Genomic DNA, 15,181 nt, shown 5'->3' on the forward strand with positions numbered 1-15,181 from the left:
ACTCCGCGGAAAACGCAAATGGCGGCATCTTGCCTCTCAATTATCGATTAAAATTAATTTTATCGATTTTAATTATCGTTAAAATTACTTTAGACTGCGAGCAAGGTTATTATAGGCTAGTAAACTAAAACCATAAAACACTTACAGTAAAATAAACGTAACTGAAATTTATTTTTAGCTAGTGGCAAGGCAATATTTAAATTGGCCTAATGTACTAAAATAACTACAATGGAAATAAAAACGAATACAAAATATAGACATACCAAAATTACTAAAACTTTAATAAAGTTAAATTGAAAACAAAAATTATAAAAAATAAAACTAATTCAGAATACAGCTGAAGTCAAAAGTTTACTTACACCTTGCAGAATCTGCTAAATGTTAATTATTTTACCAAAATAAAAGGGATCATACAAAATGCATGTTATTTTTTTTATTTCGTACTGACCTGAATTATAATATTTCACAAAAAGACGTTTACATATGGTCCACAAGAGAAAATAATAGTTGAATTTATAAAAATGACCCCGTTCAAAAGTTTACATACACTTGCTTTGTAATACTATTTTGTTACCTGAATGATCCACAGCTGTGTTTTTTTATTTTTTTTATTTTTTGCTCATGAGTCCTTTGTTTGTCCTAAACAGTAAAAACTGCCTGCTGTTCTTCAGAAAAATCCTTCAGGTCCCACAGATTTTTTGTTTTTTCAGCATTTTTGTGTATTTGAACCCTTTCCAACAATGACTGTGTAATTTTGAGATCTGTCCTTTCACACTGAGGACAACTGAGGGACTCATATACTGTACAACTATTACAGAAGGTTCAACGCTGATGCTGTGCAACAAATAAGGAAGTCGTGAACAATTATTACTAAAAACAAAACAAACAAAAAAAACTCACAGCTGTGGATCATTCAGGTAAAACAAACTTTTGAAGAGGGTCATTTTAACAATTTCAACTATTATTTTCTCTTTCTACTGTATGTAAATGTCTTTTATGTGAAATATCTTATTTAGGTCAGTACTAAATAAAAATAATATGCATTTTGTATGATCCCTCTTATTGTGGTAAAATAATTAACATTTTGCAGATTCTGCAAGGTGTATGTAAGCTTTTGACTTCAACTAATAAAAACACTAATAGTGTATAAAAGATACTATACTAACACTGTCTCGGAGGACTTAAGTATCCATTTTACTGTAATATTGTTTTTTAACAGTTGTTTCATACATTGTATTGGATTTGTTCTTTTCTTAGTGGAAGTTTAGATAATATACAGGTAAAAGTCAAAATAATGTAAATTCAGATCAATAGTTGTCTACTATGTATTTGGTCAGTGGCTATGTAATAAGCAGGGTAATGTACAGTCCCTTAGGCCTACATAAAGTAATCAAGCGTTATAGAACTTTCTAGAAGAATGAGAAATTATAATATGACAATACACTCCCATGAGTACCTAATCAACCCCTCACATAATTTAGTGCTCTTACAATCACTTTTTAATACAACACTAGATGAGTCTCCATGTAAATTACTATAATTATATATGGTAATTATCTAACAGTATCTGTGATTATTTTATAATTGAGTACATTGCTGAGGGAACTAACAAAGGCTAATAAAGATTCAGTATCGGGTAGACACAAACACATATGGTGAGCAGGTGTGAAGTCCTCTGAGAGTCAGTTACCGCTAATAGCACATTTTCTCCAGAGAGCAGAGACATGCCCCCAGCTCATTCATGTGATCAAAGAGTCCCTAAAAGTAGATCATCATTTGCAACCAAGTCTTTAATATGTAGTCTAACAAATGATTTATCATGAACAAGATTAGCTTTTCATTACTGGTAATTCTGCAGAAGAACATTATATGTCATGTAAAAGTGAGAACATGCCATGCATATACATAACACATATTTCATATAGGCTACATTCTGAAGCCATGGGATCATCACTTTATTTACACTCCTGTTGCATTATAGGAACGTGTTGGTGGACTAAAGACAGTGATGCTGTCGAATGAGTCAGAGATTGCCATAGAGACACTGGCCTCCCTGTTGTGATTTACCGAGCCATTATATGGTCCTCTTGCAAGGTGTGTGTTTAATGTACATGCCTGGGTGTGGAGAGAATTACAGCCAGAGATTTATTTTTGCAAGTTTTGATTTCAAAATATGTAATGTTATGAACTGTGTTGAAAAAAACGATTTAATTTTATTATATCTATTAATATTTTATATTAGATGTTTTAAAATATGTATATCAATAATGTTAATTTATAAATCTGATAAATGTGCTTTTTACACTAAAATAATAACTGCTGGTAAATAAGAAAATTAAAATAAGACTAAAATTTTAACTAAATTTGAATTATTCCTGTTAATGCTGAATTTCAGCAGCAATTTTTCTATAGTCTTCAGTGTCATTTTTATGATTCTTTGATAAATCAAAGGTTCAGTATTTATTTAAAATATTTTGTAGAATTTTAAATGTCTTTATGGTCAGTTTTGTTTAATTTAACATGTCCTTGCTAAAAAAACAAAACAAAACAAAAAAACTAATTAATTAATTTCCTTTAAAAATCTAGAAAATGCTTCCTAAATATTTAGTATAGATACAATACCAGTTAAACGTTTTTGAACAGTAAGATTTTTAATGTTTTTTAAAGAAGTCTCTTCTGCTCACCAAGGCTGCATTTATTTGATCCAAAGTACAGCTAAATATAAGTAATATTTTGAAATATTTTTGCTATTTAAAACTGTTTTCTTTTTAATATATTTTAAAAAGTAATTTATTCACATTAGTTACATGATCCTTCAGAAATCATTCAAATATTTAAAAAAATATTTATTTATTTATTATTATTATTATGTTGAAAACAGCTGAGAAGATTCTTTCAGGTTTCTTTGATAAATAGAAAGTTCAGAAGAACAACATTTATCAGAAATAGAAATCTTTTGTAACATTATAAATTTATCATCACTTTTCATCAATTTAAAGCATCCTTGCTAACTAAAAGTATTAATTTCTATAATTCTGATTGTATAATTCTACAGTTTTCTATAAAAACAAATTTTACTGACTCCAAGTTTTTGAATGAAATAGTGTATAATAATACCGAAGATTTTCATATCAGATAAATGCTGATCTTTGGATCTTTCTATTCATCAAAGAATCCTGAAAAAAAAAATCACTCAGCTGTTTTAAATATTGATAATAATAAAAATAAAAAATGTTTCTTGAACAGCAAATCGGCATATTAGAATGATTTCTGAAGGATCATGTGACTGGTGTAATGATGCTAAAAATTTAGCTTTGATCACAGGAACAAATTAAATTTTTAAATATAGTCAAACGAAAAACAGTTATTTTAAATAGTAAAAATATTTTTAAAATGTACTGTTTTTGCTGTACTTTTGATCAAATAAATGCAGGTTAATAAACAGAAGTGACTTCTTTAAAAACATCAAAACTCTTACAGTTTAAAAACATTTGACTGGTAATGTACATTCTCTGAAAATATGTAATATATTAATATCTATTGATCATTTTACTTTGAAGATAAAGTGATCTTGTTTTAAATATGTTGAGATGTCTTTACTCGAACACAGGGAAAAAAGGCTTGAGACAGAGACTTTCTTTTGGGAATTAGTCAGTTTTGAGCACAGAACAAGCACAAACTGTTACATCACATCAGACTGAATTTAAATCAGTTCTTTTTTTTCCTGAATGAATGAGGTTGTAATACCAAGTGATTAATCATTCAGCATCTAATCAGAGATGTGAGATGGTGTCTCTGACCCATCGGCCAAATGTCACAGACATGTCTTTCATAATCATGGGATTTGGACATGTTATTTTAAAGATTTTGGTGTGCTTTTCAATATACAGTCTGATTTACCTGTAACACTGACCAAGAGTTGAGCATGGAAGCCCAAGCACAGCTGAGGACGAAGAGCAGAAAGAGAAACAAAGAGGTAAAAGGAGTGTCTGTTTGATTTAAGTATGTGTTTGTAATGTAAAGCTAGTAAATGTTAAATGTGAGTGTGATGTGAAAATAGTCAGCATTGTTTCTGGTTTGTTGATATATTTTTTGAACATCTGATTACGTGAAAAACATTACCTTTACAGTTGAGCAAGGTTTATAGTCAAGAGCTTGTGGCTGTGGAATTCTGTGTTTGTTAAATCTGTGAGCTGAAGCAATGCAGACGAATCTCTGAACTGCCTGTGTTATAGTTCACCTCTGAGAGCCTTAATCATTCTTTCCTCCGGCTCTTCTTTCGTCCTTCCCCATTCACCCCACAGCTTGCCGAGAGCATAGACGGGAGAAAAAGCTAAAAGAGGAAATGAAGTGACAGAAGCAGAAAGCACAGATGCACAGTGGGAAGAGTTTGTCCTCTTCCCTTTGTGTAGGTAAATGAGGCACAGAGACAAAATAATGAATTACTGTGTGATTCACTAGCAGCTAATTCAATCTTAATTACAAGCAGGAACAGCTCTTAAATGTCCTGACACATTATCTCACCTATTGGTACACTTAACATTAGCACCCATTAGCATAGTGTTTCAAATAGTCATGCACTGAATCACCATATAGTCATGCTGGACACAAACTGTGAATAGACTCAAAATAGACTTCTTTGAATTTACCCAGCCAGTGCTTTTATATACATTATCTGAACATAACATCTGAACAGATCAGTATATAGTCGATCCTTATCTCAGAATATGGCAATTAACCACTATCGGGTAAATTATGAATAGCCTAATTATTTCATTTTTAACACGCAGTCACATATTCGCCTGGTTCTACATTTGGCAGTATTCTGTACATACTATACAAATAATAAGCACTTAAATCAAATGTGACTGGTATCTTATGGCAACACAAGCCTTGGCTATTAAATCATGTAATATAAAATGATTAAAGATGCTGTGCAGGCTAATTAGTGTTAATGCGCCATCTGGTGGCCAATATTAAACTTCCTGAACTTCCTGAACCTGTGCCTGACCAGAAAAATATGTGACCCTGGCTGGACCACAAAACTAGTCTTAAGTAGCAAAAATGCATTTTATGGGTCAAAATGACCGATTTTTCTTTTATGCCAAAATCATCAGGATATTAAGTAAAGATCATGTTCCACTGTTAAGATATTTTGTAAATTTCCTACCGTAAATGTATAAAAACTTCATTTTTTATTAGTAACATGCTAAGAACTTAATTTCTATAATTTTAAAGGCGATTTTCTCAAAATTTTGATTTTTCTGCACCCTCAGATTCCAGATTTTCAAATAGTTGTATCTCGTCCACATATTGTCTTATCTATCCTAACAAACCATACAACAATGGAAAGCTTTCAGATTATGTATAAATTTTATTCATATTTTTTTTTTTGGTCCAGGTTCACATATATTTATAAAATGTTTGTATAAATTCAGTGAATGGTACCCCGGGACCATTAAACCCTTACGAAGATTAACCTAACCATGGTTTTATTGTAGTAAAAGTGTAGTAACCATGTTTTTTGTTTTTTTTGTAAAAATAAATTATACATTTGTACATTTTATGTGTAGTAAAACCGATTAATTTTCCTCAGGGAACCCATCATGCAATATGGCGGCAAAGAGATTTTAGAGCTAAAACTGGAAATTTAGTCAAAATAATTACTCTTTAAAAAGGTAGTAAACACATTTAAACAACTAGTGTTACTAGGACTACTTATTTGACCACATTACGTAGATTCTATTTCTAACCAGTTTGAAAAATTATACAAACTAGGTCATTTCCTGAAGGAAAAACCTGTGCTTGCAAAGCAGAAAAGAGAAAAGTTAAACAAAACAATGGAAAATAATACTGTAATTAGACAAGAAACTCTCATAGGAAATGAGAGAGAGGCTGACACTGACAGTAATATTCACATAATAGATGCATAAATAGATAAAGCATATTCTGGGACAAACTTGCCCCAATTTCAAGACATCTTAACCAAATAACCAATATTCAAATATGCAAGCGTATTTTAAATTTTGATGGATTTTTAATTCTCAGTCTTAATAGGAGATTCTTGAGAATTTGATACAAATTTATGAGAAGGTTTAAACTAAACAAATACCTTAGATTGAACAATTATCTTTAATATAGATTCAGTGCCACGTGTATGTGAAGTGTGTCAGGCCTAATTAATAGTAAAGTAAAGGAGTTTCAAATAAACCCTAACCAGAATATTGAAACTCTTTTGCTTCGCAAGCACTGTAATAAATTGAAGTAGACAGTCCATGAGCAATGATCATGCACAGAACAGGATCTGTGCAAGCATTTTTAGAGGTCACGGTATATATTGGAAAACTGGACCCGAAGGGTCATTTAAATCAGACCCACTCCTCTACTACCTTACCTCAGCTCCAGAGAGGAAACAAACCATTTTAAAACTACACAGCCCTTTAATGTACACAAAGCAGACAATGTACAGAAAAAAATAATATTTTTAAAAAAAGTTTTATTTACACAGTCTGAAAGTTCAGAGGTATTTACATCGCTATTTATATTCCAACTGTAAACCAGAAACTGTAACGCTTCACTAGATTACAAATAAATGCAAATGAGTCTGTCACACTACACAATAAAAATGACGCATTGGTGACATTTGAGGCCTGTATGATGACTGTAGGCATCTGGAGCATGAAAAACAAGCATATTAGTAAAACATAACCAGCCAGATGAGACTCTGCTGAAAAGAGGACCTGTGTAGGTTTGGTCCTCCTGAAGGCAGTATATGATGCCATCTGGATCACCACAATCACAGAGACAAGATAAACTGATGCAGACAACATACTTTCAGGCTGTTCAGGTGGACAACTGAAGTTACTGTGGACACACACACACACACACACTCTCTCTCTCTCTCTCTCTCAGTCTGAGTCACTGCTGCTGCTGGAGGAATCTGTTGACATGGCCTCGACATCATCTTCATTTTCCTTGTTATGACCAGGTGGCTCCAGGCCAAAATCGTTGCCATGGTGAGGAGGCAGAATCCCCATGGAAACATCAGCGGACTGCCAAGGATACTGTGGGGTTAGAATATCTAAAAACGAAAGGAGGGCAGAGGAGAAAGACATCAGCAAAAAATAAACATCAAGGAAACATTTCATACTTCAACAGAAAACCCACAAACCACAGTATTTGCATGATAAAGACAACCAGGAAGAGAAAAGTGTGAACCTGCCTGGTAATCTCCCAGCAGCCAGTGCATCTCCAGGCAGGTGTCCGTTCACTCCGTTCGTGGACATGTTGCTCATATTACCCAGAATTCCACTACGCATCTCCAGATCAGTGGGGTACGGCCTGCGGGGGTCACCTACACACACGCACATCATAAGAGCTTACAAATACAACTGAAAATTTGATTCAGGAAATCAAATGAGTAAATACATGATATAAAAGAACTGGACACAGAACAAAAAATATTGTCTGTTTACCTGGAACCCAGTTGAGAGGAGCACACACTGCATTACTGGCACTGATCCTGTGAGCGTATTTGATGATTTCCTCTGAAGAGATGCTCCCTAGTGAAAACAAACAAGATGAGTGAGACAGAGAGAAAGTTAATTTTTAACTAGAGCAGTATCTATTTGATACTATGGTATATCAACACATTAAATCAAGCAAATAAAATACAATTATTTGCATCTCAATCTTATGACTGAATTAATTCTGCTGATAACAATATTTTCCAGAATATAATATAATCATCCTAAACATACTGCAACTTAAATTTAAAGCAGCTCATATAATGAAATTAATGTCAAGCACATGTGAGCCCTAGTTTATTTGCATAATTCATTACCCACATCCCACTGTCAGTTTAAATAAATTCCTTTATGCTCATAAGTGTTAATAATAGATTTTTTTAATATAATGAATGCTGTTATAATTTATGTTTATTTTATTCTTATATTATACATTCTTGTTCAGATAATACCATTAAATTTAAAGGATTTGTTGTGAAGGTAATGTTTACATGTTTACAGGGTTTACAATGTTTCATTTTATTTACATGTATTCTACATTATTTCTGAATGTAATAATAAATTGTCTTGTACACCAATGCAACCTGTTTTTTTATTATTATTATTTTACCAGGTGCGATGTATAGTCAGGTGTGACTTGTTTTCCAGAAAACATGGTCAACATTTTAATAACACAACAATACCTTTTCTGGCCTTTTCAATAGACTTCAGCTTTTCTTTGGCTTGATAGACAGCAGTGGCCTGATGATGAATGGAAAAACATAATTATTTCGAGTTTAACAAACTGATTTATAAATACAGTTTAGGTGAGTCACACTTTATTTTAAAGGTGTCCTAGTTAATAACACAAATTTATTACAGGGTTAGGTCTAGGGTTAGTAGCTTGTAATTATGCATATTTTACTGTAATGCCTATAGCAAATACATATGACAATGTTAACACTTGATTTTAAAGTGTCCTTATGATACAAATATTGTGAATTCAAAGCAATCAAAATTCATTTGTGCATAATGTTCTTTGTCATTTTTGTAATATCAAGTAACCAATTATTTTTCTCAAAGTACCTCAAATCAAGTTAAAAACAACACAGTAAGCAATTGTTAATACTGGAAAAGAAAGTAATATTAACAATATTGTAATTCAAACACTAAATTATTCTTTAATAATTTATTTTAAAGCTGCACAAAAAGTGTTAACTTGTAATATGATGAAGTATGTTGTTTGTAGCTGAGCATTACCAAAATAAATGTGTATTGGTTCATGTCAGTTACCAGTATATGCTCGGCCTCTTTGAGTTGTTTCTGGAGCTGCTGGATATCGCTGTCTCTCTTCTCAACTTCCTTCTCCAGCGCCTGCATCTCCTGGTGCACTTTGCCCTGCTCCACCGCCGTCTGCATGAGCTCCTGGAACTCTTTATCTCTCTGCACTAAAAGGTCCAGTATCTGCTCACAGAACCAGCATCCGGTCAATTAATGCATTACACTGCCATCTAACAGTCCAGCAAACATATATCAAATCACAATATAATATCAATACTAACACTGACTCCAATTAAATAGAAAATGCAAAATGTTTTAGCATTTTTCTCAGTCTTCTTGAGATTTCACTGTTGTCTCAATCACAAATTGAATAACTTGTTTGTACTTGTGTGTGTAAACAGTGTCTCTCACCTCTGTGTCCTCTCCCGGCTGGGGCAGTTTCTGTGTCCTGGACAGCGCCAGCATCTCTATCAACTCTCTGCAACACAAACCAGAAAATAAATTTAAAAAATATATAGATATATATGATGTGAATAGTAGTAATGTAACGTTAAAACTATATGTATTAATAGTTGTGTATTAACAGTAGGCTCGAGTGAACAAATGAACAAATGATTTATTTATTCGACCCAAATCCAGCAAATGTTAGCACAAAATCACAGGAAATTTTATGAATGAACCAGCAGTTTAATATGTAGTGTATTTCCGTTTTGTATCAGCTAAAAAAGCACACAGAAACGACATCAAAGTTATTTTCATCTAAATATACAGAATATATGAAGCCAAACCTGGATAAAACTTCAATATCATCCAGAGTGGATAAAAGCTTTTCTTTCGTGGGTTTCTCTGCCGCCGCCATGACTGTTTCTCCTCTATTGCGCATGCGTGGAAATAAAAACGCGGACGCTGAAGTCAGACAGTGACGCCTGTTGGCTGAAGGACCACAACATATACAGTCGCTCTCAATAAAATATTATCGGTAGTGTTCATATACACAGTTCTTGTAAAACTGCGGGGTAACAGAGTAAACGACGAAGTTTACGGCAATACCTATCACTTATAGTGTTGGGGTGATTGGGACAGTTTTTGAAATTCCGCCTTGTGCAAGGTTTCTTGACAAACATCAGCCCAACACATTATATCAGGGTTGCCAAGTCGGGTTGCCAACTCTCAAGCATTTGGCGTGAGACACAAGCTTTCAGGCTCTGTCTCACGCTCTCACTCTGCCCATCTAAATCTCACGCCAAATTAGCAACCCTGCTTGCGATTGTAAACAAAGTCAGCTTTCAAATGCTGTATGTTTTAATACTAAAGTAAAACGATAAATACCGTTTTGGCTCACTTAATGTGATGTAAATCGTAAAATGTAGCGCCTTTTTTACGCCAGAGCCATTGTAAAACAGAGCTGCGACAAGCTTTGATCTCGCCGGCGTCGCCGCCACGTGGTCACGTGATTCACGGAGCTCCGCAAACAAACCAGCGTTGACAGTATATTTGAATGTGTTTAAGTAGGATAGAGAAGACAGCACAAAAAATCCATGGTTACTATAGTTAAACCATGGTAACCACAAATTAACCATGGTCCTGCTACACTAACCATAGTTTAAACATGGTATTTGTAGTAAAACTATGGTTATACAAATGGTAATCAATGCACCAAAAAACATGGTTACTACACTTTTACTATAATAAAACCATGTTTTAATTTTCATAAGGGTTACCCTCAGGTATTGCTTACTTTGAATGTGACCATGCATGTTCTATATTTTAGTTCAATAATATTTATTTAATATTTTATGCATATATATAATTTCTATTACGTATATTACAATTAGTGTAGTATTTAAGGTTAAATAGAGAAAAGGGTTTTAAATTCCAATGCAAAGAAGCAAATTAGAGTCATTTTGTGGTCAGAAAACAAAAAAGAAAAAAAGAAAAAAAACATTTATTTGTAATGCCATGGTTTACCCACTAGGTACCTGTATGGCTCTTTACTAAATATACATGTATCTAGAATATTGCAGGTTATACCTGCTTACTTATTTTTAAGTTTTTTATTTGAATAAATATTTAGAAATGATTAAACACTATATTTTTAAATGTGAAATTTAAAAAGTTACTAACTTACATCCTTTTTTAATAAAACACAATGAATGCAAGCAAATACTGAATTTAAACCAAGCGTAAAATGGTGCTAAAAAGGCATTCGGCTGCATTTTTATCCCCTTATATGTACAGTATATACACATAAATAGATATGGGATCGAGATTGCCACCCCTCCCCCCAACCCAACCCCCCACTCAAAAAAAAAAAAAAATCTCACTCCAAGCTGAACTTAAAAGTTGGCAACCCTGTTATATAATTCTGTAATATGGAAGATGTTAGCTACCCATCTGAGGTGGAAACAATGCTATATTAGAATGAAAGGAGGTGTGGCATAGCCTACACTTTTCTGTAAACTGAGGCCAGAATTTTTTTTGTAATATTTGGGTGATTGGGACACAAGGTTTGGGTGATCGGGACAGCACATTTTTTCATTGATTTAGGGTAGTGTAAGAATATTTACTGTATTGCACAAGTTGTTTATACTTTAATATAAATGTATATGCAATATTTTCTTTTCTGTTCATCATTATTAAGTGCCCATGTTTATTTCTGTTCAACTTTATTTCTCAGTTCATAAATCTATCCAAAATTCACACAATACAGCACATGTAACTGAGGTAAAAGAAGGCCTGAAGTCTGAAAGTCATTGAAAACATTTAGAAATCAAATAGACAAGAAAAAAAAAAAAAAAAGCTTAAGGTCTAAAAAAAAAAAGAAAAGCGGGTGGCCCCATCACCAATTAACAAACACATTTAACCTGCACAAACCTTTAACAGAATCATGAATATGGTTTATTACTAAAAAAAAAAAAAAAAAAAAAAAAAAGTTTATCTATGATGCTTCTATTTTCAAAACGATTCTATTTTTTAATTTTACAAAAATCTATAATCTTTAAAATCTTTTAAAATCCAGCTAGTTCATGAATATTTTTGTGGTTGATTAGGGCTTGCACAAATAAAAAGAATGGAAACCATTGATTTAGGTTATAAACAGCATATACAATGGTTCTCTATTACAAGGTCAATCATTTTCTTAATTAGAAAAGCCTTTAAGCACTGTCCCAATCGCCCAAAACTATCCAAAATAAAAACAACCTAATTCGGAAAATAAAAACATGATATTAACAATTTTTTTACTGATTTTGTAGAAGTAGTGAATCATATTTATGTTTCCATCAAAACTTGTATAATATAGTAGCTATGACATTTTTAGTACCTTATTATGAAAACTAGCAAAAGCTTATGTCATTTTCCTCTGTTCATGCTTTTTATGGTCAACTTCCTGTTTGATGCATGCCCCACCCACCTACAAAATGTTACACCAATGAGGGCATCCCATTTTAATTATGTGGTCTTACACCTAGGGCTCAGCAAAAAAAGTTTTTATTTTCCCTCATTAGGTGAGAAAATAAATTCTGTATAGTTACACTGTTTCATTTTACCTTTACATTTTACCTTTACCTTTACCTTTACATTTCACCCTTAATTTACCCTATTTCAGTTACAAAATGTAACTGCAATCTGTTACAGTTACTGAGAAAAAATAAAAAATGTAAATACTGAAACTTATGAAAACGTTAACGATTCTAAAGGGAGTTATCTGAATACTTCTTTAATAAATATTTACTATTGCTTGTTATGTTTTTAAATCTGTATTTTGACCTCAGAAGTAAAAAAAAAAAGGGTGCTACAGTCTGATATTGTGATTCAAGTGATGAAAGATTTTGAAAGTTGGTTTGATAGCTTCTGCTGTCCTCAAAAAAATCAATAAACGACTAAATGCAAATTTAGAAAAGTAATCAAAAAGTAATCCAATGTCATCAGTTACATTACTTTACTATGTATTACATTTTAAATGAGGTAACTTGTAATGTGTAACCCATTACATTTCCAAAGTAACCTTCCCAACACTGTTTGGCACTCAGCACTGGGAGGATCAGCCAATATACACTACTGTTCAAAAGTTTGGGGTCAGTACATTTTTATTGTTTCTTTTTTAATACTTTTATTCACCAAGGATGTATTAAGTTAATAATTAAAAGTTTATTAAAAGTTAATAATAAATAATTTACATTGTTATAAAATATTTATATTTTGAATAAACACTGTACTTTTTAAACTTGTTATTCATGAAAGAATCCTGAAAAAAAAAATCACAGGTTCCAAAAAATATTTGGCAGCACAACTGTTGATATTATCCAACATTGATCATTCTAATAATAAATCCGCATATTAGAATGATTTCTGTTAAAGGGATAGTTCGCCTATTTAAGACATGAAGTTGTATGCAATCCTTACCAGCACTATAGTGTATACACACTGACCCACTCTGTGATCACCTCCCTGGTCAGAGTTCTGGCCGCTGGAAGTTTTTCAAGAAAGTAGTCCCGGTTAGTTTCCGGGGCCTCAAAACTGTGTGTTTTTATGTGAAAAAAGTATATGCGTTTCAAAGCTTGATTAATTTACATCACAAAAAACACTCCAGACAAAATTCATACCTCAGTTTTAATCTGCACTATGTTCTTTCCATTACCGTCAATCCGCGCTGCTGTCAACGTCAACAGTGCGCACGTTCCGATCAGCTGTTCCATAGTGTTTACACACTCGAATGACAACGACGTAAAAAGTAGAAAATTAACAATGGTGCGAACTTGTAAATTCCCAGGTTGTGACCACAAGAATGTGCCGGGATCACCGTTCAGATTCCATCGTTTTTCTGTTTCGGATATGGCTATGAGACAGCTTTGGCTGGTTGCCATCGGCTATTCTGCGGGAGCTAAAATATCCAGCATCAAGGATTTTCGTGTGTGCAGTGCTCACTTCAGCGAAGACGATTACATCCCCAACCAAGGAGGAAAAAGCAAAAAAACGGATTTTAAAGAGTTCTGCTGTACCAGTACCATGGGTAAGCTCTATTTACTAACTTTATGTCGCATACAACAGGTTTATTTTGAAGCTAACGTCAGTTTTTAGGCTACACTGAGAATATGCTAACCGGGGCAATGATAGCATCGACAACAATCGACTGTCTATGTGGTGAGAAAATCGGCAAATGTCTTTACTGATGAATTAAGTTGAATCTATATAACACAACAAAATATGATGCTTCGCTATTGCTGTTATTGTCTGTAACTATGCGGAACCTGTGTCGGTATCATCGTGTTTATAAGTGAAAATCTTTAAAATCCATTTTTTGCTTTTTCCTCCTTGGTTGGGGATGTAATCGTCTTCGCTGAAGTGAGCACTGCACACACGAAAATCCTTGATGCTGGATATTTTAGCTCCCGCAGAATAGCCGATGGCAACCAGCCAAAGCTGTCTCATAGCCATATCCGAAACAGAAAAACGATGGAATCTGAACGGTGATCCCGGCACATTCTTGTGGTCACAACCTGGGAATTTACAAGTTCGCACCATTGTTAATTTTCTACTTTTTACGTCGTTGTCATTCGAGTGTGTAAACACTATGGAACAGCTGATCGGAACGTGCGCACTGTTGACGTTGACAGCAGCGCGGATTGACGGTAATGGAAAGAACATAGTGCAGATTAAAACTGAGGTATGAATTTTGTCTGGAGTGTTTTTTGTGATGTAAATTAATCAAGCTTTGAAACGCATATACTTTTTTCACGTAAAAACACACAGTTTTGAGGCCCCGGAAACTAACCGGGACTACTTTCTTGAAAAACTTCCAGCGGCCAGAACTCTGACCAGGGAGGTGATCACAGAGTGGGTCAGTGTGTATACACTATAGTGCTGGTAAGGATTGCATACAACTTCATGTCTTAAATAGGCGAACTATCCCTTTAAGACTGGAGTAAAAGCTGATAAAAATTCAGCTTTTCATCACAGGAATAAATTCTATTTTAAAGTATGTTAAAATAAAAAACATTATTTTATATTGTAAAAAACATTTTGCAATATTACTGTTTCTTTCTATATTTTTAATCAAATAAATGCAGCCTTGATGAGCATAAGAGACTTCTTTAAAGACTATTACAAGTCTTACTGACCCCAAACTTTTGAACGGTAGTGTATATATATTTTTGATTGCTCGTTTATATTAATGTAGATTCTTTATAAAGATTTCCATTTTTATGTCATTTAAAAATCACTAAAATTAGCAAATTTTTACAGTACGTTTAAATTTCATGATAAGTCCTAGAAGATGCAAATGTTCCTACATTTGAATAAAAATCAATGGGTAATTTGAACATGTCAACAAATGTTGATGTTCCACAGAGATGTGTGATTCAGATATTAACTTTTTGTCAATAAGCAAAAATTCA

General features: G+C 33.2%; 1 protein-coding gene across 1 annotated transcript; it reads right to left on the reverse strand.

Moving 5' to 3' along the window:
- Nucleotides 1-6,479: 6,479 nt before the first annotated feature.
- Nucleotides 6,480-9,715, reverse strand: med4 (mediator complex subunit 4). Its single transcript, XM_051118444.1, has 7 exons — nucleotides 9,575-9,715; nucleotides 9,198-9,264; nucleotides 8,799-8,969; nucleotides 8,210-8,267; nucleotides 7,476-7,562; nucleotides 7,223-7,354; nucleotides 6,480-7,081 (listed from the first exon to the last, which is right to left on the reverse strand). The coding sequence occupies exons 1-7, from the start codon at nucleotides 9,667-9,669 to the stop codon at nucleotides 6,909-6,911; spliced, it is 783 nt and encodes a 260-aa protein (XP_050974401.1). The 5' UTR covers nucleotides 9,670-9,715; the 3' UTR covers nucleotides 6,480-6,908.
- Nucleotides 9,716-15,181: the final 5,466 nt, after the last annotated feature.

Source organism: Labeo rohita, chromosome 9 (assembly GCF_022985175.1).
Source record: "Labeo rohita strain BAU-BD-2019 chromosome 9, IGBB_LRoh.1.0, whole genome shotgun sequence".
In the NCBI taxonomy this organism is placed as follows: Eukaryota; Metazoa; Chordata; class Actinopteri; order Cypriniformes; family Cyprinidae; genus Labeo; species Labeo rohita.